General features: G+C 51.6%; 1 protein-coding gene across 7 annotated transcripts in view; it reads left to right on the top strand.

The window, feature by feature from the left end:
- PSEN2 (presenilin 2) overlaps positions 1-18,055 on the top strand; it is a 28,940-nt gene extending 10,885 nt beyond the window's left edge. For 2 of the 7 annotated variants that reach the window (XM_060192080.1, XM_060192077.1), the window contains exons 2-11: positions 1,861-2,021; positions 4,233-4,447; positions 5,808-6,030; positions 7,724-7,791; positions 8,754-8,998; positions 10,704-10,802; positions 12,213-12,296; positions 12,673-12,774; positions 15,196-15,314; positions 17,344-18,055. In XM_060192080.1, the coding sequence (XP_060048063.1) occupies positions 1,881-2,021; positions 4,233-4,447; positions 5,808-6,030; positions 7,724-7,791; positions 8,754-8,998; positions 10,704-10,802; positions 12,213-12,296; positions 12,673-12,774; positions 15,196-15,314; positions 17,344-17,499 (1,452 nt within the window). In that variant the 5' untranslated portion in view covers positions 1,861-1,880 and the 3' untranslated portion in view covers positions 17,500-18,055. The remainder of the gene's footprint in view (positions 1-1,860; positions 2,022-4,232; positions 4,448-5,807; positions 6,031-7,723; positions 7,792-8,753; positions 8,999-10,703; positions 10,803-12,212; positions 12,297-12,672; positions 12,775-15,195; positions 15,315-17,343) is intronic. The other 5 variants (XM_060192078.1, XM_060192079.1, XM_060192081.1 and 2 more) reach the window with 5 other exon arrangements.
- The last annotated feature ends 720 nt before the right edge of the window (positions 18,056-18,775 follow it).

Genomic DNA, 18,775 nt, shown 5'->3' with positions numbered 1-18,775 from the left:
CGTTGTTACTGGTTAGGACAGAGAGAAATGGAGGGGGGGGAGACAGAGAAGGGGAGAGAAAGATAGACACCTGCAGACCTGCTTCACTGCTTGTGAAAAGACACCTGCATGTGGGGAGCCGGGGCTCGAACAGGGATCCTTATACCAGTCCTTGAGCTTTGTGCCACCTGCAGTTAACCTGCTGTGCTACCGCCCGACTCCCAACAGTTTTATTTTGTTCCGCTCCTCTCTTTCTTTCTTTTTTTATTTTATTTTATTTATTTATTTATTTATTTTCCTTTTTTGTTGCCCTTGTTGTCTTTTTGTTGTTGTTGTAGTTATTGTTGTTGTATAGCTGTCATTGTTGTTGGATAGGACAGAGAGAAAATGGAGAGAGGAGGGGAAGGCAGAGAGGGAGAGAGAAAGACAGACACCTGCAGACCTGCTTCACCGCCTGTGAAGCGACTCCCCTGCAGGTGGGGAGCCAGGAGGCTCAAACCGGGATCCTTCCTCCGGTCCTTGCGCTTTGCGCCATGTGTGCTTAACCCGCTGCGCCACCGCCCGACTCCCTCTTTCTTTCTTTTATTCTAATGTATTTACAGGAGCTTGGAAGACAGCATGCTGGTTATGCAAAAAGACTTTCATATGTGAGGCTACAAGGCCCCAGGTTCAGTTACAGTACAACAATAAGCCAGAGCTGAGCTGTGGTCTAGTCAAAAGTAAATTCATCTGTTTGTTTTCTTCATAGGGCAGAGAGAAAATAAGAGGGGAGGAGGTGAAAAAGAGACACCTACAGACCTGCTTCACCCCTCGTGAAGGATCTCCCCTGCATATGGGGTCCTTGTGGTTGTAATGTGTGTGCTTAATGCGGCATACCATTGCCCAGCCCTTATTTGATTTTAATGAGCGATATACAGAGAAACCAGATATTGGGAAGATATTTGGCTTATGGTGGTGCTGAGCATTGAATCTGGGGCCTTGGAGCCTCAGGCATGAAAGTCTTTTGCATAACTATTATGCTGTTTTCCCAGCCCCCTTCCCATGTGGTCAGATCTCTCTCCCACAGATACTGTGGAGAAAGCTCCTGATGCCTAAGCTTTAGCCCCTTCTTTGCCCTTCTCTCCCTCTTCTGCACATCTGGATTGTGTAGTTTGTCTCAGTGAGTGGCGTTTGGGTTTCTTGAAAGGACAGAGCAATGCGGGCCCAGCAGTGATGCACCCTGTTAAGTGCACACAGTATGAAGTGCAAGGACCCTCAAAAGGATCCAGCTTGCAGCCCCCAGCTCCCCACCTGCAGGGGGGACACTTCACAAGCAGCAAAGCAGTTCTGTAGGCATCTATCTTTCTCTCTGTGTGTCTTCCTCCTTTTCTCAGTTTCTCTGTGCCATATCCAATAAAGTGGGGGGGGGAATGTCTGCCAAGACCGTTGCATTCATAGTGTCAGCCCCAAGCCCCAGCGATAACCCTGGTGGCAAGAAAAAAAAGACAGCTATAAAGGCAAGGGCTTCTTACTCTTTCTGGCCTGAATTTAGCATGGACACTAGCACACTCTAGGTGTGTAAGGTGTGTGCAGAGTGAGTGTGTATGTATGTGTGTGCCCATGCTGACAGCTTGGAGTGACCCTGGCTCTTCTAGGTCAGTGTTTTACTCCCTGTGGCCCCTGCTATCCTAGGTCAGTCCGTCAAGAAACCCTGCATCCTCCGTGCTGCCTCTTGGGGAGCCTGGCTCCCTGGTAACTTGTCTCCCTCATGTCTTGGGGAACTTTGCAAACAGAAGCACCGACCAGGTCTTTGAACTCACTGCTCGGTGCTTCCCACTCTCCCTCCCCACTACCTGGCTCTCAGAGACATAGACTGAGGATCCCTGTGCTCCTGTTTTCTAGGCCCTTCCCGCAGCAGGGCCATGCTCACATTCATGGCCTCTGACAGTGAGGAAGACGTGTGTGACGAACGAACCTCCCTGATGTCAGCCGAGAGCCCCACTGTGCGTGCCTGCCAGGAGGGTGGCCAGGACCCCGAGGAGGAGGAGAATGCTGCTCAGTGGGTAGGTCCCTGCTGGCAGACAGGCCCTGAGGCAGCCCCTGGGGTTCCTGTCCCTCTTGGCACCAGCCATTCCCTGACATGGGAATATAATAAAGGCGCAGGCTTTGTTGTGAGTTCTGCACGCGCTGTCCGGAACGCTTGGCTTGCATTGGGCTGGAGGCCGGTCACTTAGTGCAGGTTCCTGTGTCCTCAGGGAGGGTAGCTTAAAGATGGTGGGAGGACAGCTTGGCAGCAAGAGATGATTGAACCCAGTTCACATTTGCCTCTGGAGCTGGAAATGTGTCCTAGGGCTCTCAGGTCACTCGAAGCCAAATGCTGCAGGCTGGGTGATGTGTTACTTTTTTTCTCTCCCAAGAGCTTCTTGTATCCAGTGAAGGCCCACTTCCTGGGCCTTCAGTTTTCATCTCTAGTCACTTTTCTCTTTCAAAGAGAACTCTCTAGAATCTCTTCTGTGGACACTACTCCCATTCACAAACCTCTTACTATTGATGACAGCAGGTGGGGGCTGGGGGTGGTGAAAGGTAAGATAAACATTCAACCCACACTGGAAGAGTGGACGGCCCTAAGTTCCTCTCTGTACAGCGCTTAGGGCAGGTGATGATAACATCATGAAGTTGGGGAGTCACCTGCCTCCCCATCAGTCTAAAAGGATATCTGGATCTGCCTGAACCCCATTCTGTTCTACCACTTACAGGACAGGATTTTCAGACTTTTTGTCCAGCCAGCCTTAACCTTCCTTGTTGAAATGTGAGCTCATTTCTTTGGTTCTCTGTGCTGGAAGTCAGGGCTTCTGCTGGGTCATTCCCTAGCCCTCTCTTGCTAATTTCTTCATCTTAGCTCCAAGGGGGGCCTTGGGGGGTGGGGGGAGAGGTAGGTTTCAGTTTCAGTTCCTGTTCATTAACCACTTTTCTTCCTTCACAGCTGTCTAGAATGGATTTCTCTTTTGCCAAAACTGATAACTGAGACAACAGTCATTTTTGACTTTTCACTTTTCCCCCGGAGGCTGTTAAACTAGTTAATAAGACAGCTAATGGCACTGAACTGCCACAATTCCAAAATGCAAATTCTGGGGCTGGGCAGTGGTGCCCCCTGGTAGAGAGCACACATTAACCATGTGCAAGGCCCAGATTCAAGACTCTACTGTCCGCTTGCAGGGGGAAAGCTTTACAAATGGTAAAGCAGTATTGCAGGTGTCTTTCTGTCTCCCCTTCTTTCTCCCCCACTCCTTTCAATTTCCCTCTGAGAGAGTGGGAGAGAGACTGGAAAAAGAGAGGGAAAGAAAGAAAGCCAACAGGAGCAGTGGATTCATCTTGCAGGCACTGAGCCCCATCGACAGCCTTGTTGGGGAGGAAAATTCCTGAAGCACAAATTCTTAGTGAATGGCTCCGTGTCGGCATCCAGTGGGAGTCCTGCCCTGCTGTGCTGTCTGTGCACTAACATTCTCCCAGAGTCAGGCTCTTCCCAGATAACCAGGCATGCAGGCTCTGGCTCAGGGCTACAAATCGCACCTGCTGATTTGGGCAGGGGGCAGGGCTTGCCCAGGTTGGCTTCCTCCTCAAACGCTCAGTGTTTTGTCCACACTCATAAAGTCTCCATGTGTGCTAAGCAGTCCAGCTTGTGGTTTGCCAGCTGAAAGTGTTTCCTCTCTGTTTCCCTTGATCTGGCCTGTCTCTGCATCAGTTTGGTCAAGTGAACAGCATCTCAAGTTCCTCCACTGAGAGGGGAAAGGGTCTTTTAAATTTTTATTTATTTATTTGGTAGAGACAGAGAAATTGAGAGGGAAGAGGGAAATAGAGGAGGAGAAAGAAAAACACCTGTAGCACTGCTTCACACCTCACAAGGCTTTCCCCCTGCAGGTAGGAATCAGGAGCTTGAACCCAGGTCCCTGTGCACTGTAACATGTGCGCTCAACCAGGTGCGCCACCACCCGGCCTCCTGGGAAAGGTCTTTAGATGCCTCTCAAACCACTAGCAGACTGCCCTCTTCCATGCCTGCCTTGGCCTCCCTACAACTGGCAGCCAGTCCAAACTCTCACCTCTGACCTGTGCTCTATAAGCTAATCCATTTCGTAATCTACAACCTGAATGAGTTTCCTGTCTGGAAATCAGCATTCCCACTTCTCATTACATTCCAGAACCTCTGAGCTCTCGGTGGTGAGAGGGGGTGTGGGGCTGGGGCCTTCCCAGGACTCTCATGGTGCGATTGCCCACAGAGAAGCCAGGAGAGTGAAGAGGATCATGAGGAGGACCCCGACCACTATGTCTGCAGTGGGGTCCCCGGGCGACTCCCAGGCCTGGAGGAGGAGCTGACCCTCAAGTATGGGGCGAAGCATGTGATCATGCTGTTTGTGCCCGTCACACTGTGCATGATCGTGGTGGTGGCCACCATCAAGTCGGTGCGCTTCTACACGGAGAAGAATGGACAGCTGTGAGTCTGGGCGGGGCAGGTTTTCGGGAGCAGGTACTGAGTAGGGGCAGGGTCTGGGGAGGGGGGGTAGCCTCGAGTTCACCACATCGGTGGCAGAGAGCATGGCCAAGGACCTGCTGCAGTCACATCCTCTACCATCTGCTGCCTCCTGCCTGGCCATATTCCTCATCTCTCCCTGCCTCGGTTTCCCTCTCTGTCTAATGGAGCCACTGAGGGGAGACAGCACAACAGTTCTGCAAAAGACTCATGCTTGAGGCCTGGAAGTCCCAGGTTCAATGCCCAGTAACCCCATAAGCGAGAGCTGAGCAGTGCTCTGGTAAAAGAAAATAATAATAATAATAATAATAATAATGCCACTGGAAGAATTTCAAGAGTATTGTGTAAAGGGCTCTTCCAAAGACTCTGAACTCGGTGCTTCACGCAGTAAGTAGGTCCTAGGCACAGCTGTGCCACCGGTGCCCACATGCCCACAAGCAAGATTCTTACCTCACTAGTCACCTCACCCTTGAGTGTAAGCTGGGGTGGCCAGGCCAAAGGATTGCTTAGTTTATTTCCAGCTTGTGAGGGAGACATTGTTGATTTTAGGAAAAACAAAGAAACAAAAATCAGGCAGGTGAAACAGCAAAGAAAAAGCTTCTGTGCCCTCCCTGTGGCAGTCTCTGCTGAGTACCCACTTGGAAAACTATTTTTGATTTAGTTCAGGTGTGTATATGGCACCAGGAATCAAACCCTCATACCTGCAAAGTAGACACTTTTTTTCCCCTTTTTCCTTTTTGAGAGAGACAAAGTGAGATAAGTGGGAAGGCTAGAGAGGGAGGAAGGAGAGACACCCGCAGCCCTGCTTCAGCACCCATGAAGCTTCCTCCCCTGCAGGTGGGGACCAGGGACTTGAACCCAGGTCCTTGGGCATAATAATGTAAGCATTCAACCAGCTGTACCACCACCAGGCCCCAGAACTCATACTCAACACTGAGTTGCACCCTGGACTGGGTATCCTTTAGAGAGAGAGGCTTACTGGCCAGGAGTTCAGAGCAGACAGGAATTAGCACAGCCCTTGGAGGGCTGGAGAACTCGTGCACACTAGCTCCATGGCCACACACACTGGACAGAGAGAGGCAGGCAGGCTCAGCACGATTCATTCCCAAACATCAGAGCTGCATGTGCGCTTGGGGGCCAGTCCTGGGCTGCGGAGGGCTGACGGCAGGGTCCATGTGTGTGTTGAGGGGAGCATCTGAGGAGGTGGTGATTGGGGTGGGGGGAGGAGGGCAGAGGTGGTGGGGGAAGGGAAGGGGGAGGGACAGCTAGTTGTGATGTGGGCAGGCAGAGCCCTGTGCCCAAGCCAGCCATGGGGGATTCCCAGGCGCCTCCACCAGCAGCTCCCTCAGGGTGGGGAGCACACAGAGCAGGCAGGAGTGGATTCTGTAGCCCTTGCCTTCTTCAGCATCTACACCCCGTTCACCGAGGACACGCCCTCCGTGGGCCAGCGCCTGCTCAACTCTGTGCTCAACACCCTCATCATGATCAGCGTCATCGTGGTCATGACAATCTTCCTGGTCGTGCTCTACAAGTACCGCTGCTACAAGGTGAGCTTCACTGCCACCGTATCCCCAGCATGCACCCCCCAACCCCCATTTGTCCCTGTTCTTAGGCAGCGGCCACTGCTTGGCGGATTGTTTTTTAACTATTAGAATTCTTTTTTGACTGCAAAACAGACTCCTACTTTTATTGTTTTTCTCACCCCACACCTACCCTGAATTAACCTACACTATTGCGCTATTTTTCCATTTATTTATTTATTTCTCCACCAGGGTTAACACTTGCACAATGACGTTGCCATTCCTGCCAGTCATTTTTTCCCCCTCCTTCCTTTCTCTCTTTCTTTTTTTCTCTTTCTTTCTTTCTTTCTTTCTTTCTTTCTTCCTGGCAGAGGGTAAGACAGAAATAAAAATAGAGATCTGCAGCCCTGCTTCACTGCTTGTGAAGTTTCCCTCGCTGCAGGTGAGGACCAGGGGCTTGAACCCAGGCACTCACTCACCGTATTGTGTGCACTCCTCCAGGTGGGCCACCATCTGGCCCCCATCCTTTATTTAACATATATTGTATTACATATGAAAGAGAAAGGGAGAGAGTCTCACATGAGACAGAGAGGAGAGAGAGGGCTAATCCAGAGCGCCCTTCTGATATGTGTGGCACCAAGAATCAAACCAGGAACCTCAAGCCTGCTTGTCCCCCTGCTGAGCCGTTTCCCCAGCCACAATACTGCTGTCTCAGAATCTTTAGTGCTGTCCCTCTTATTAAGCTCCCCATGGCAACATCCCAGTGTTACCTTTTAGAACAGAACTTGATTTTCTTGTGCTTCACCTTCCGAACAAGTGAGATGCTCACCCTTCACCTCACCACCTCTCCACCAGACTCATTTCTATTTTCCCATTTCCCTTTTGAACAGGGATGCACAGATGTATACTGAGCTCTCATAACCCTGGGGGAAATTTGGGTTCTGTATTTCCAGCTGCAAAGGAACGACCCCACTCACCCACCCAAAGAATTAAAGGAGTTGAGTCCTACCTTCCCCTACCTGTGACCAGTGCCTGCTGTCTGAGATTCTGTCAGCTTTCAGACAGGAGTCTCAGGTTTTTGTTTTTTTGTTTTTTTTTCCTCTCAAGGAAGCCTTGGATCCTTACATGCTGAGAGGGAGCTAGGGAAGCCTTCACTAGTTTGAAGCCTTTCCCATACCAGCCTGCCTGGTACCACTTGGCATTTGGGCTGCTGCCATCTATGGAGGGAGGAAAAGGCACAGTCTAGAGAGAGGGGCCCAGTCCTGGCTGGCAGTGACTGTGGGAGGTAAATGATGGGAGGAGGGGCTGCCAGGAAGTGTCCACCGGTAAATAACCACCCGTGTGAATGAGGCAGAGTTTTTAATTGGAGTGGGGAGGGTGGGCAGATGGGAAGCAGGGGAGACTGTGCAGACCAGAAAACGCAAACTAGAAAGAGCACAGAGAATGTGGCACCGCATGCATAGCCGAGATGAGCAGGTGGCAGGAGAGCAGTCTTTGTGCACAACCCAAATCTCCGTTCATTAAGGGCCTGTGACACTCAGGCCTTGGCTAGACTCCTTGGGTTTCTGTGCCCCTCTTGTCTGAAAACTGGTCACCTGGTACCTTCCAAAACAATTAGGAAGGTGCCTACCTAGCAGGGAGTGACTTTCCTTCAAGTCCCAGTCCCAGGAGTTTGCGATGCGGCCACAGCCCATGGTCACCCAACCTGTTCTGTATCTAGTTTATCCACGGCTGGCTGATCATGTCATCTCTGATGTTGCTGTTCCTCTTCACCTACATCTACCTCGGGTGAGTGATAGCTGGCATGCAGCCAGGCCCTCTTTGTGAGTGGGGGTGAGGCCCTGGGTGGGAACGGTGCCCCTTGGGCTTCTCATCCTCCCAATGTTGCTACTAGAAGAGCCCAGGCCTCCAGGTCCCACAGCCCCCTTGGCATGGGAGGGTGAGCCAGGCATCTCTCTGGTTTGTAGTTTAAAATTGATAAGCAGAGTCATCATGTAGGAGGCCCTCTGGGAAGCCAATGGGGGAGGTAGGAACTCCTTAAATCAGTGTGTGTGTGTGTGTGTGTGTGTGTGTGTGTGTGTGTGTGTGTGTTGCCACCAGGGTTATTACTAAGGCTTGGTGCCTTCACAATAAATTCACCACTCCCAGTGGCCTTTTTTTTTTTTTTCATTTGATAGGACAGAGAGAAACTGACAGGGGAAGGGGAGATGGAGAGGACACTTGCAGCACTGCTTCACCTCTCGTGAAGCTTCCTCTCCCCTGAACCCCCCATAGATGGGGACCAGGCGCTTAAACCTAGGTCATTCATTATGTATGGTAATGTGTTCAATTTTATATTCTTATCTGTGACTAGACCAGGGTCCTCTCTGGCTTCTGGGGAAAGTGATTTCTCTGCCCTTGACCTGGGATATCAGCCTGATTTCAGGACCCAAAGAGATTAGAGGCACAGGAGAAGTCACTTTGCCAAGCACCTGCTCGTCCTGGGCAAAGGATTGTACTAGCCTTTGTTTATATGAACCAACTCAAAGATAAGCTGATGGTTTACTCCCCACCTTAACCTTGAAAATCACTCCAGTGGCATGTTGTAGGCTTGTGTAAATGTGGCCAGGAACAGGAGATGTTAAGTGAAGCCAGAGGTTGGGGAAAACTCAGGCTGGTCTTAGTGACCAAGGAGCAGTGAGTGTTGATCTGTGTCTGAGCAGCTCTGACGTCACCTGAGTGTGTGTCCCGTCTTCCCCCTGACCCTGGAGTGGGGCTGGGCTTTGGTCTTGCAGGGAAGTGCTCAAAACTTACAACGTGGCCATGGACTACCCCACGCTCTTCCTGACTGTGTGGAACTTTGGGGCAGTGGGCATGGTATGCATCCACTGGAAGGGCCCCCTGGTGCTGCAGCAGGCCTACCTTATTATGATCAGCGCGCTCATGGCCTTGGTGTTTATCAAGTACCTGCCGGAGTGGTCTGCCTGGGTCATCCTGGGTGCCATCTCTGTATACGGTAGGTGGGTGCAGGTGGGTGCCAGATGGGTCTTGTTACATGACAGTGGGTGCTGAAAGGTCTCCCATCCTTCCCCAAAGAGACTGGGATGGGGGGGCCTCCCTTTGGAGAGATGTATCTTCCTAAAACAACCATGGGTTTTAAGAAGGTGAAATCTCCCCAAAGGAAGAGACTGTTGGCTATGATCCTCCACGATTACATTCTCCATGCAATGGTTTGTATAAGAGAACAAATGATGTTTAAGGGCAACAGATGGAATAGAAAAGGCTGTGCCCTTAAGTCTCAAAGAGAGACTTAAGGGCATTCTTCTAAGTTCTCTCCTGACTGCCAGGCCTAAGGGAAGCTCAGCAGGTTTGCGGCTGCACTGTCAGCAAGTTGGCTACTGCCTCATTCACATCAGTTATCAAACTGGCTATGGCCTGGAGCTTTGGCCCGATGGACACCTATCTGTGTCTTTGAATAATTAGAATAATTAGGCCAGGGGTTGCATAAGCCTGTGGCAATTACAAGTGTGACAAAGATTAAGCCTGTTATGTCAAGATACCTTCCCTGGTTTGGCCCCCAACATTTGACATGATTATGTCTTGGCAGGTGTCCATCTCATACTCAGTGGTGAGCACTTGACGTCCTGCACATTATCTGTTCCTCAGAACACTTCTAAGTTTGCAGATGGTACCTCCAAGTAGTAGGAGCCTGTAAACAGATGCTGTTTAATTAGCATCTGTGTGATGACTGTCACTAGTACAGTTGCTTCCTCTTGAACCATAAGGGGTTCAAAATAAAAATAAAGTCTCAAGCGCACAACTTTCCCCAGTTCACAGTTTGCTCTTTTTTTTTAACTACTTTTTTTTTATTGCCACCGGGATTATAACTGGGGGCTCTACCGCCCCCAGTGACCATCTTTTTTCTTTTTTTTCTTTGTTTTTCATCTTTATGTATTTGTTGGATAGAGACAGTCAGAAATTGAGAGGGAAGGAAGTGATAGAGAGGGAGAGAGGCAGAGAGACACCTGCAGCACTGCTTCACCACTTGTGAAGCTTTCCCCCTGCAGGTGGAGACCAGGGGCTCAAACCTGGGTCCTTGCGCATTGTAACGTGTGCACTCAACCAGGTGCGCTACCACCTGGCCCCTCTTTTGTTTTTGAATCAAGACAGAGAGAAAAGGGGAGATCGGGAGACAAGTAATTGCAGCACTGCCTTACCGCTCATGAAGCTTCCCCCATGCAGGTGGAGACCGAGGGCTTGAACCTGGATCCTTTTGCATGGTGCTATGCGCACTCTATTGGGTGTACCATTGCCCCCCCCCCTTTTTTTGTAATTTGGATTGGGAAGAGAATTTAGATAAATGCTTCTCCGTCTGTAATGTTCCATTTGTTCTATCTTCTGTGGGATGGAGGGACCAGTCCTCCCAGCGCCTCATATATTCAAGGCATGTGCTTTTCCACAGGGCCACTCCCTGGCTCTGCAATTGCCCTCTAAGATACACCCTACTCTGTGCTTCAGAAAACGCAGACTCTGGAGAGAGGCTGGACACTGTTGGGCTGGGTGCTGGAAGGAACAGCAGGCTGTGTCCTGGGAGCCTCAGCCCAGGGCCTGGCCACGTGGGCCCCTCATGTCTGAGAGGTCTGGCTCTCCTATGGGGGCTGCTTAGGACGCAAAGTCTGTCTCTTGTTTTAAACATGACAGGGAATGCTTTGTCTTCCCAGATCTTGTGGCTGTGCTGTGCCCCAAAGGGCCACTGAGAATGCTGGTGGAAACTGCCCAGGAGAGAAATGAGCCCATCTTTCCTGCCCTGATCTACTCATGTGAGTGTCCCCGTGTCCCTCACCAGATTGGGGCCAACAGATATCCCGGAGTGGGGGGAAGTGTTGACTGGGAGACAGTTACCCTTTCCCAGACCTTCTGTGGATGGGTAACTTAAGTGGAACCTGACTTTCTGGAGCTCAGCTGTCTACACAGTGTTCCGGGAAACAGGTTATTTATGGGACACCACTCTGGGCCACTCGTTCATTCAAGAGAGGCAGACAGACACCACAGCTATGGAGTTTCCTCTACTGCCATGGCACCTCCCACGTGATGCCAAGGTACAACCCTCAGCCAAGTGCATTTCAGGGCACACACCCTACCTGGTGAGCTATTTCTGCCCTCAGAACAATTTATGAAAAAGCTGCAGGGTGCTAGATAATCCCTATGCAAATGAAGCACAGCCCACTGTGTAAAAACACTTTCCAGTCACAGGCCACAGAGGAACAGAGACCACGTGTGGGAAGGTTGAGACAGAGCTCAGAGTTATTCCACTGTCTGCAGGCGTCCATGGAGTCCACAGCCCAGCAAGGGGGACGAGCAGTCACAGAAGGGGGTGTTCTGTAGAGAAATCAAGTAGGGCCTGAAGCCTCAGGACTTCAGGATGGGGGTGGGGATGGAGATGGGGGGACATGCTGTTTTACAAAAGGTAGTCAAGGAAACCCTTCTTCTTAAGGTAACATTTGACTAGAGACTGTATGAGGACAGTGTTCTAACAGAAGAAACAGTAGCAAGTGCAAAGGTTCTGGGGTGGTTGGGGAATTGAAAGCAGTGCCTTGATAGATACCCCTAATCCCCACCATGTCCATAGCAGCCCCGTTTACAGTAGCCATGAGGGGCAGGCAACCAAGTCTGTTGATGGGTGAGCAGATGAACAAAACATGCCGTACACAGACAACCTGGGGTCCTTGGCCTCGGACGAAAACGGGATTTTGGCACACGGTCCAACATGCCTTGATGACGTCATGTGAAGTGAGGAGAAGGGCTGTGTCTTGAGGCACCTGGGACATTCCAGTTCCTGGAGACAGAAAGTAGGGCAATGGGTGCCAGGTTCAGAGTGAAGAGGAATGGGGCTTCTGGGGTTTCTGTTTCTCAAGAGGAGAAGCTCTGGATATCTGCATCAGAGCAGTGTGCCTGTACTTAACGCCACCAGAAGAAAAACTAAAATGCTTCCAGTGCAGCTCCTGTCATGTGTGTTTCATCACAAGGCAACAAAATCCATGTGTTTCATGAGGGAGCAACAATAAAGGAAAGGCAGGAGAGCCACTACCTGCCTCCACCAGGGAGATGAGCCTGGGCCTTCCTCAAGGCTTCTCAGGGTCCACACGGGCCCTCCTGCTCTCCTCTCCCGTTGGCCCTGGGTGCAAGCCCTATTCGCACCAGCTGCCGTCTCACTCTTGTCTCCTCCCCAGCTGCCATGGTGTGGACGGTGGGCATGGCCAAGTTGGATCCCTCCTCTCAGGGAGCTCTGCAGCTGCCCTATGACCCAGAGATGGGTGAGTTTGGGGCACTCTTGTAATAGTGGGGGTGGTGCCCCCCAGATCCTAGCTTGGCCCCTCTGCAAGGCATGAGGTCTGGAGGGACAGAGGGAAAAGCAGCCTCCTGGACACACACCTTAGGGACCCAGTGAGGGGCACCTGGTCCTCTGCCCCAGCCCTGTCTCTCTCCTTGCTTTTCCTTGTTACATAGACCTGTGAATCTTCATGTCAGAGCCAGGCGAGACTGGGGAATGACTGGGGGTGCTAGGGAAGCCCAGGGGGAGTGTGGTCCCGAAAACCACCCCATCCTCTGACCTGGCTTCTGTCTCTTTTTTCCTTCCCCTCCTCTGCCCCCTCCCTCCATGATGGCCGTCTTCCCTTCCTGGATGCCCAGAAGAAGACTCCTATGACAGCTTCGGGGATCCTTCATACCCCGAAGTCTTTGAGCCCCCCTTGCCTGGCTACCCTGGGGAGGAGCTGGAGGAGGAGGAGGAAAGTAAGGTGCCCATGCCCCTGTGGTCATCTTGGACCTGGGAGGGGAGCGGGATTCCGCTGGGGGAGGAGGTTCTGAGGGGAATCACTCCTTGTCACCTCAGAGCCAGCACTCCAGAAGGAGGGCAGGCCATGGGGACTGTCACATTCCAGGCTCAGCCAGACATTTCCTGAGATCCTTGTGCCTCTGCTGTGCTCCCGGGAGGCTGGGGATATCCCCTCCAGTGGGCCTCATGGTCTTGGTGTGCAGACACTAATCACATGCTCCATGTGTTGGTGAGACTGAAGAGATCCTTGGGTTCTGGAGAGGCTGCTCAGGTTCTTGACCTGGTCTCAGAGGAACTAAGTCCTAAGCTGGGAGAGGTGCCAAGCAGACATAGACGGTGGGAGGACAGCAAGGCAGAACACGGAGACCAGGCTGAGGGACAGGCTGAGCTCACAGAACCTTCTTGAACAATCTAGTCTGTGTCCTTGAGCCATGGGTGCCATCAGAAGGTTCTTGAATCATCTGGGAGGAGGGATGTGACGGGGGGGGGGGCAGTCAATGGAGAACTTCCCATCCTCACATGCACTGGAGTGTGAGTAGTTTGGAGGACTTTTTCATGTCACTGGGGGCAGAGGCTCTGAAAACAGGCTGAGGAGCCAGTCTAATGAACGGGACAGAGTTGGGGTGGTAGCTTCCCCAGGAGAGAGAGGTTCAAATAGCTTCCCTGGGAGCAGCCCCAGGGCAGGTTGGTGCCCACCAGTGGACAGGCTGGTGCACTGCACTTCAGTCCCAGCTCAGCAGGGACCCCACAGGCTAGAAGGGGCAGGATCCGCAAGAACCTTCACTGTACACACCAGCCGCCAGCCTGCAGGTCTCAGGTTTAGTAAACCACAGGAATGTGTTGTGATTGCCATTAGAGTGTTATAACACCCAATACAAGTCAGATCCTGCAGGAGGAAGAGACATTGGGTGAGGTCTGGGTTGGGGACACACAGCCCTGTCCCCCCTATTGTTTAAAGGGGTCTCCTTGCCCAGGTGTGCTTAATGGAAGCACTGCTCACAGGACACTCATCCCTAGTCCCTCCTCTCCAGAGCCTGAGCCCCTTATCACCCCCTTTAGTCACCACCCCTGTTGATCCTCTCAGTGGCATAAACCTGTCGTTAAAGTTCTGGGCTCCAGCAGGCCGGGCTAGCTTCGCGGCGGTAGACAGAGACGACCAGAGACACATGGCTGGGCAGAGAGGCTTTATTCACGAGCGGGCAAACATGTGCTCTCCTGTCTTTCTGCTCTGGTGGCAGAGAGAGACCCTTAAACTAATCACCACACAGATCTTTCCTGCCTCCTTCTCCTCCTGCCGCTCCGCCAAGAACTCTCACACACTATCTAGCAGGGAGAAAGAGGGCCCGCGAAACTAGCAAGGGCCAAACCAATTCTCCTGGCGGGGGAAGAGCGAGACCAAACCAATATGAAACATACAACATAAACCCAGGAGTGACTATAGAGCCTCCCAAAGACCTTGGTCAGGCCTAGAAATTCCATGGATTTAGGGTCCCACTGCAGAACCAAAGACAAAGCCAGTGGAATCCTTAATTGCATGTCCCTCGGCTCCTGGCAAAGGCTCAGATGAGTGAGGAAAGCCTTAAGGAGAAGCCGAGGGTGTGGGCCACCAGGAGTAGCCAGAGAGAGCTAGACCTGAGGGGGAGGAGGGGGCACACTTCTGGAGCCCCTGGGATTTTAAATCCCAGAGGAAACAGAGCAGTGGTTTGCAAACCAGGACTATGGCAACAGCAAGAATCAATGACTACCACGAGGGGGTGCCAGTGCACTAGAGAGAAAAGCCATCTGGGCCCACACTGGGGGCAGGGCAACAGGCTGAGAGCAGACAGCTGCCAGGGCCTCTGTGGGGTGCAGTGACTGGGCCAGTTGGTGAGGGGAGTGTGAGGTGAGGTAGGAAGCATGAGCACTGGGAAGATGGGCAGGCAGGTGTGAGGGCCTGCAGGGCAGCATTTGGGAGCGTTTCCACATAATATCACAAAGCCCTGGGAGCAGGGAGGATGCAGGGTCAGAATGGAGAGCAGCAGACAAACACAGCTCTAAGTTACCCAGCAAAATCCTCCCCTCCCCCCCCATACCTGATCGTCTGTTTGTTCTTAAAAGCCAGGCACTGGTCTGATCAGAGTTCTCAGAAATGGAGAAATGGAGGAATGGGTTTCCCCTTTTCCCCTCCCACCCCTGCCTATTGTTTTTCAAAGACAACCGACCCCCTCCCAGAGGCCTGGTGAGGTGGACTGGATGGCAGAACCAGCCCACTCCCCCCTGAGGATCCAGGGACCTATGCCCCCCATGTCCCCTGGGCTGTCTGGTTGGTGTCAGCTTCTTCCCCTGAAGCTTCTTTCTGAGGCCCCCGAGGTGACAGGCTTGTGCTCTTGCCCACACAGGAGGGGTGAAGCTCGGCCTTGGAGACTTCATCTTCTACAGTGTGCTGGTGGGCAAAGCGGCGGCCACGGGCAGTGGGGACTGGAACACCACGCTAGCCTGCTTCGTGGCCATCCTCATCGTGAGTGGGAGGGGTGGGATGGGGGTGCAGTACATGAGTGGGAGCTGGGACCCTGGGGCTTCAGATGCTGCTGTTCCACGGAGGGGCAGAAATGATGGACCCAGATTAGCAGGAGGTTCCTGTCTCAAGAGACTGAGGAAGGGTGGCCAAGGGCCAGGCTGAAAGCTTTGGACACTTGACTTAAGACAGTAGTGAAGTTGAGAGCACACATTACAGTGCACAAGGATCCAGGTTCAAGCCCCCCAATCCCCACTTGGAGGGGGGGAAGCTTCACAAGAGGTGGAGCAATGCTGCAAGTGTCTATCCCTCCCTCTCTGTCTCCCCCGCCTCCTGCTCAGTTTTTCTGTCCCATAAGAGAAAGGGGAGCGGGGGAAAGGAGAGGAGAGAGGAGAGGAGAGGAGGGGAAAGGAGGGGAGAGGAGAGGAGGGGAGGGGAGGGGAGAGGAGGGGAGGGGAGAGGAGAGGAGAGGAGAGGAGAGGAGAGGAGAGGAGAGGAGAGGAGAGGAGAGGAGAGGAGAGGAGAGGGGAGAGGAGAGGAGAGGAGAGGAAGAGGGAGACTGTGAAGAGACTGGGATGGTCACCTGAGACTTTCGGAGAAAGCAGGTTGTGGGCCCTGCCTGTGAGCACAGAGCTGGTGAAGGCCAAGGTGTGATGGCACTCTGGTCTCTGACTCTGGAGCTGTGTGCTTGGCATATTACACGTATTGGAGATGTGTGAAAGGAGTCAAACTAGAAGGAAGCAAAGATAATCTAAGCAAAGATAATCTTTACTAGGAAATTCACCAAGAGAGTAACAGAAGGCAAAGAGAAGCCAACTGTAAAGGGGCAGGGAGAGCTCAGCGTTTATATAGAAAATCTTACAGCTGAATACAGTGGTGTTTTCCTTGTTCTTTTATCACGTCTGTTTGCTTCTGGTTTATTTTGCAAGTCGACTGTCCTATAATCAAGGGTCCACTTCCTTGGAGCTGATGATGCCTGACCTGAGTGTTTTGCTTGGTTAGACATACAGTGTATAAATAACACAAGAGAATGGAAAACCCATGATGAAAACAGGACAGAAAAACAGGTTGTCCTGAAAAATGTGCAGTTTCATGAGAACAGGACATCAAGATGTGCCAGGAAGTGTACAGTCAGCCTTCTTTGAAATTATTAATTATACTTAACCCCGGGCGTATCTCCAGAAATGGTGGGGCCTCCCAGGACGTGTGCTGGTGGCAGGGGGAGGTGCCCTACCATTTTGAATCTCAGCGATGGAATTTGGAAGTTCTTAGAGTGACTTCAAGTGGCTGGGAACATTATCTCATTGATGTGAGGCTCTGTGGTGTACACATGTTCCATGTTTTGCACCTGGAGCCCAGGCAGCCACATTCCTCAAAAAATTTTATATCTGCCCACAGTGTGTGTGTCAGGGACAGGATAATGGAGTCCTATCCACCTCCAGAATGTCTGCCCTTGAGCTGTGTTATCCACAAGCATAGGGCAGGTGCTCAGGGTCCTTGTCCCCACCTGGACCACTTCCTGCACTGGCCTGACAGGTACAGGAGGGACAGCCACCGTGTATGCTTCCAAGGGCCCAGGCCACATAGCATCTCTGGCTCCTTCAGTGTCAGCTGCCAAGAGCATCATAGTCATGTTCACAAGTTCTTACATAAATAGGTACCCCCCTGAATGAGGGGACAGTCACCTAATATCTTGTCACAAGGGTCACGAAGGTCACTCAGCAGAGGCAGCTATTCTGAGGAGTTGGCAGGCCTACTCTCTTGTAGTCTGCCATAACGTGTGAAAGCTGGCTACATGCTTTCCAGTACATTCTGATGTCACGTTCCCCATAAGAAACTTCCATTTTCAACAGGCCTAATGTCCCACAGGGCATTAGGGTCTGAAAAGAGACCCTGCCCCTTGGTACCTCACAGGCTGTGGGGGGAACCAGGGAAATGGTGGAGTGTCAATTCCTTGAAAAGCCCTGGTCCTGCTGACACCGAGATGGCCCCCACCCTGGCGCTCAACCCTTCTCAACTTCTTGTCTTGCAGGGTTTGTGCCTGACGCTCCTGCTGCTGGCGGTGTTCAAGAAGGCACTGCCTGCCCTCCCCATCTCCATAACGTTCGGGCTCATCTTCTACTTCTCCACAGACAACCTGGTGCGCCCTTTCATGGACACCCTGGCCTCCCACCAGCTCTATATCTGAGGGGCTGTGTGGGCTGGATGCTGTAGGACATTTTCAACAAACGCAGTTGTATAGTTTTACACACTAGTGCCATATCCATATATATTTTTGAGACTTTTTTTTCCTTGAAAAACAAATGAGAATTAAAAAAAAAAAAGTGTTGTGTTTACTTGGTGAAAAGGAAGGACCAGCTTTTTGGTGCTAGTTGTTTGGTCACCAGACTGTGGCTCACCCATCATGAGCACTGGCTTCACCAACAGGAAACAGGAAGTGGATCAGTGGATCCAGGTGAACTGTGTGGAGAAGGCGGCCCACAAGGCTTTAAGGGCCAGGATGGAAGGAAAGTGTGCAGACTCTCAAGGCTGATATTTCAGGCCCTTATGGCACTTAGCACCTTGTTACTCTGGCCAGAGGAGAGAAGCCAGTTCTCTTTGTGGGTGGAATGTCCCCAATGCTTTCTCAGTGATGTCACCATTATTTTATGACCTTTAGAAACTGAATCCTAGTCTTCTTCCAGCAGTGGCTGCTGGGAAGTGGCTTCACATTAATATCAATAAACAGATGAATCCTGTTGTAATGGTAGAGTTTGGCCTGTTTGTAACCTTGGCCCCTTTGAGTGCATCTCAGCCACTCCTGGGATGAGGTATGCTCTGGCCACAGAGGGGGAGGCCATTAGGCCATTAGAGAAGCTTCCCTGCAGTCATTAACTAGGAAGCTTTCTTCCTTTTTTTTTCTTTTAATTTATTTATAAAATATTAACAAGACCATAGGATAAGAGGGGTACAATTGCTCCATTCCCATCACCAGAGTTCCGTATCCCAACCCCTCCCTTGATAGCTTTCCTGTTCTTTATCCCTCTGAAGCATGGACCCACAATCATTCTGGGGTGCAGAGGATGGAAGGTCTGGCTTCTGTAATTGCTTCCCTGCTGAACATAGGTGTTGGCAGGTCAGTCTATACTCCCAGCCTCTCTCTCTTTCCCTAATGGGCTGGGGCTCTGAGGAGGTGGGGTGCCAGGATACATGGTGAGGTTGTCTGTCCAGGGAAGTCAGGTTGGTGTCATAGCATCTGCAACTTGGGGGCTGAAAAAGCATTAATAAATAAAGCAGAAGTAATTGTTTAATAATCAGGAACCTAAAGGCAAAAATATAGCAGATGAGATTTGGGGTCGCCCTTTTGGAAAAAGCTAGTAGGTCTATTTTAGGTATATTCCAAGGGGCCCATGACTTTGCTATTTTTTGCCTGAGCCCGACAGCTAACATGCAGGTGGACCAAAGGTATTGGGGAGAAGGTGTCA

Source organism: Erinaceus europaeus, chromosome 6, assembly GCF_950295315.1.
Source record: "Erinaceus europaeus chromosome 6, mEriEur2.1, whole genome shotgun sequence".
NCBI classification, from domain to species: domain Eukaryota; kingdom Metazoa; phylum Chordata; class Mammalia; order Eulipotyphla; family Erinaceidae; genus Erinaceus; species Erinaceus europaeus.
Note: the sequence above shows the minus strand (reverse complement) of the source record. Positions and strands in the feature narration are given on the sequence as shown.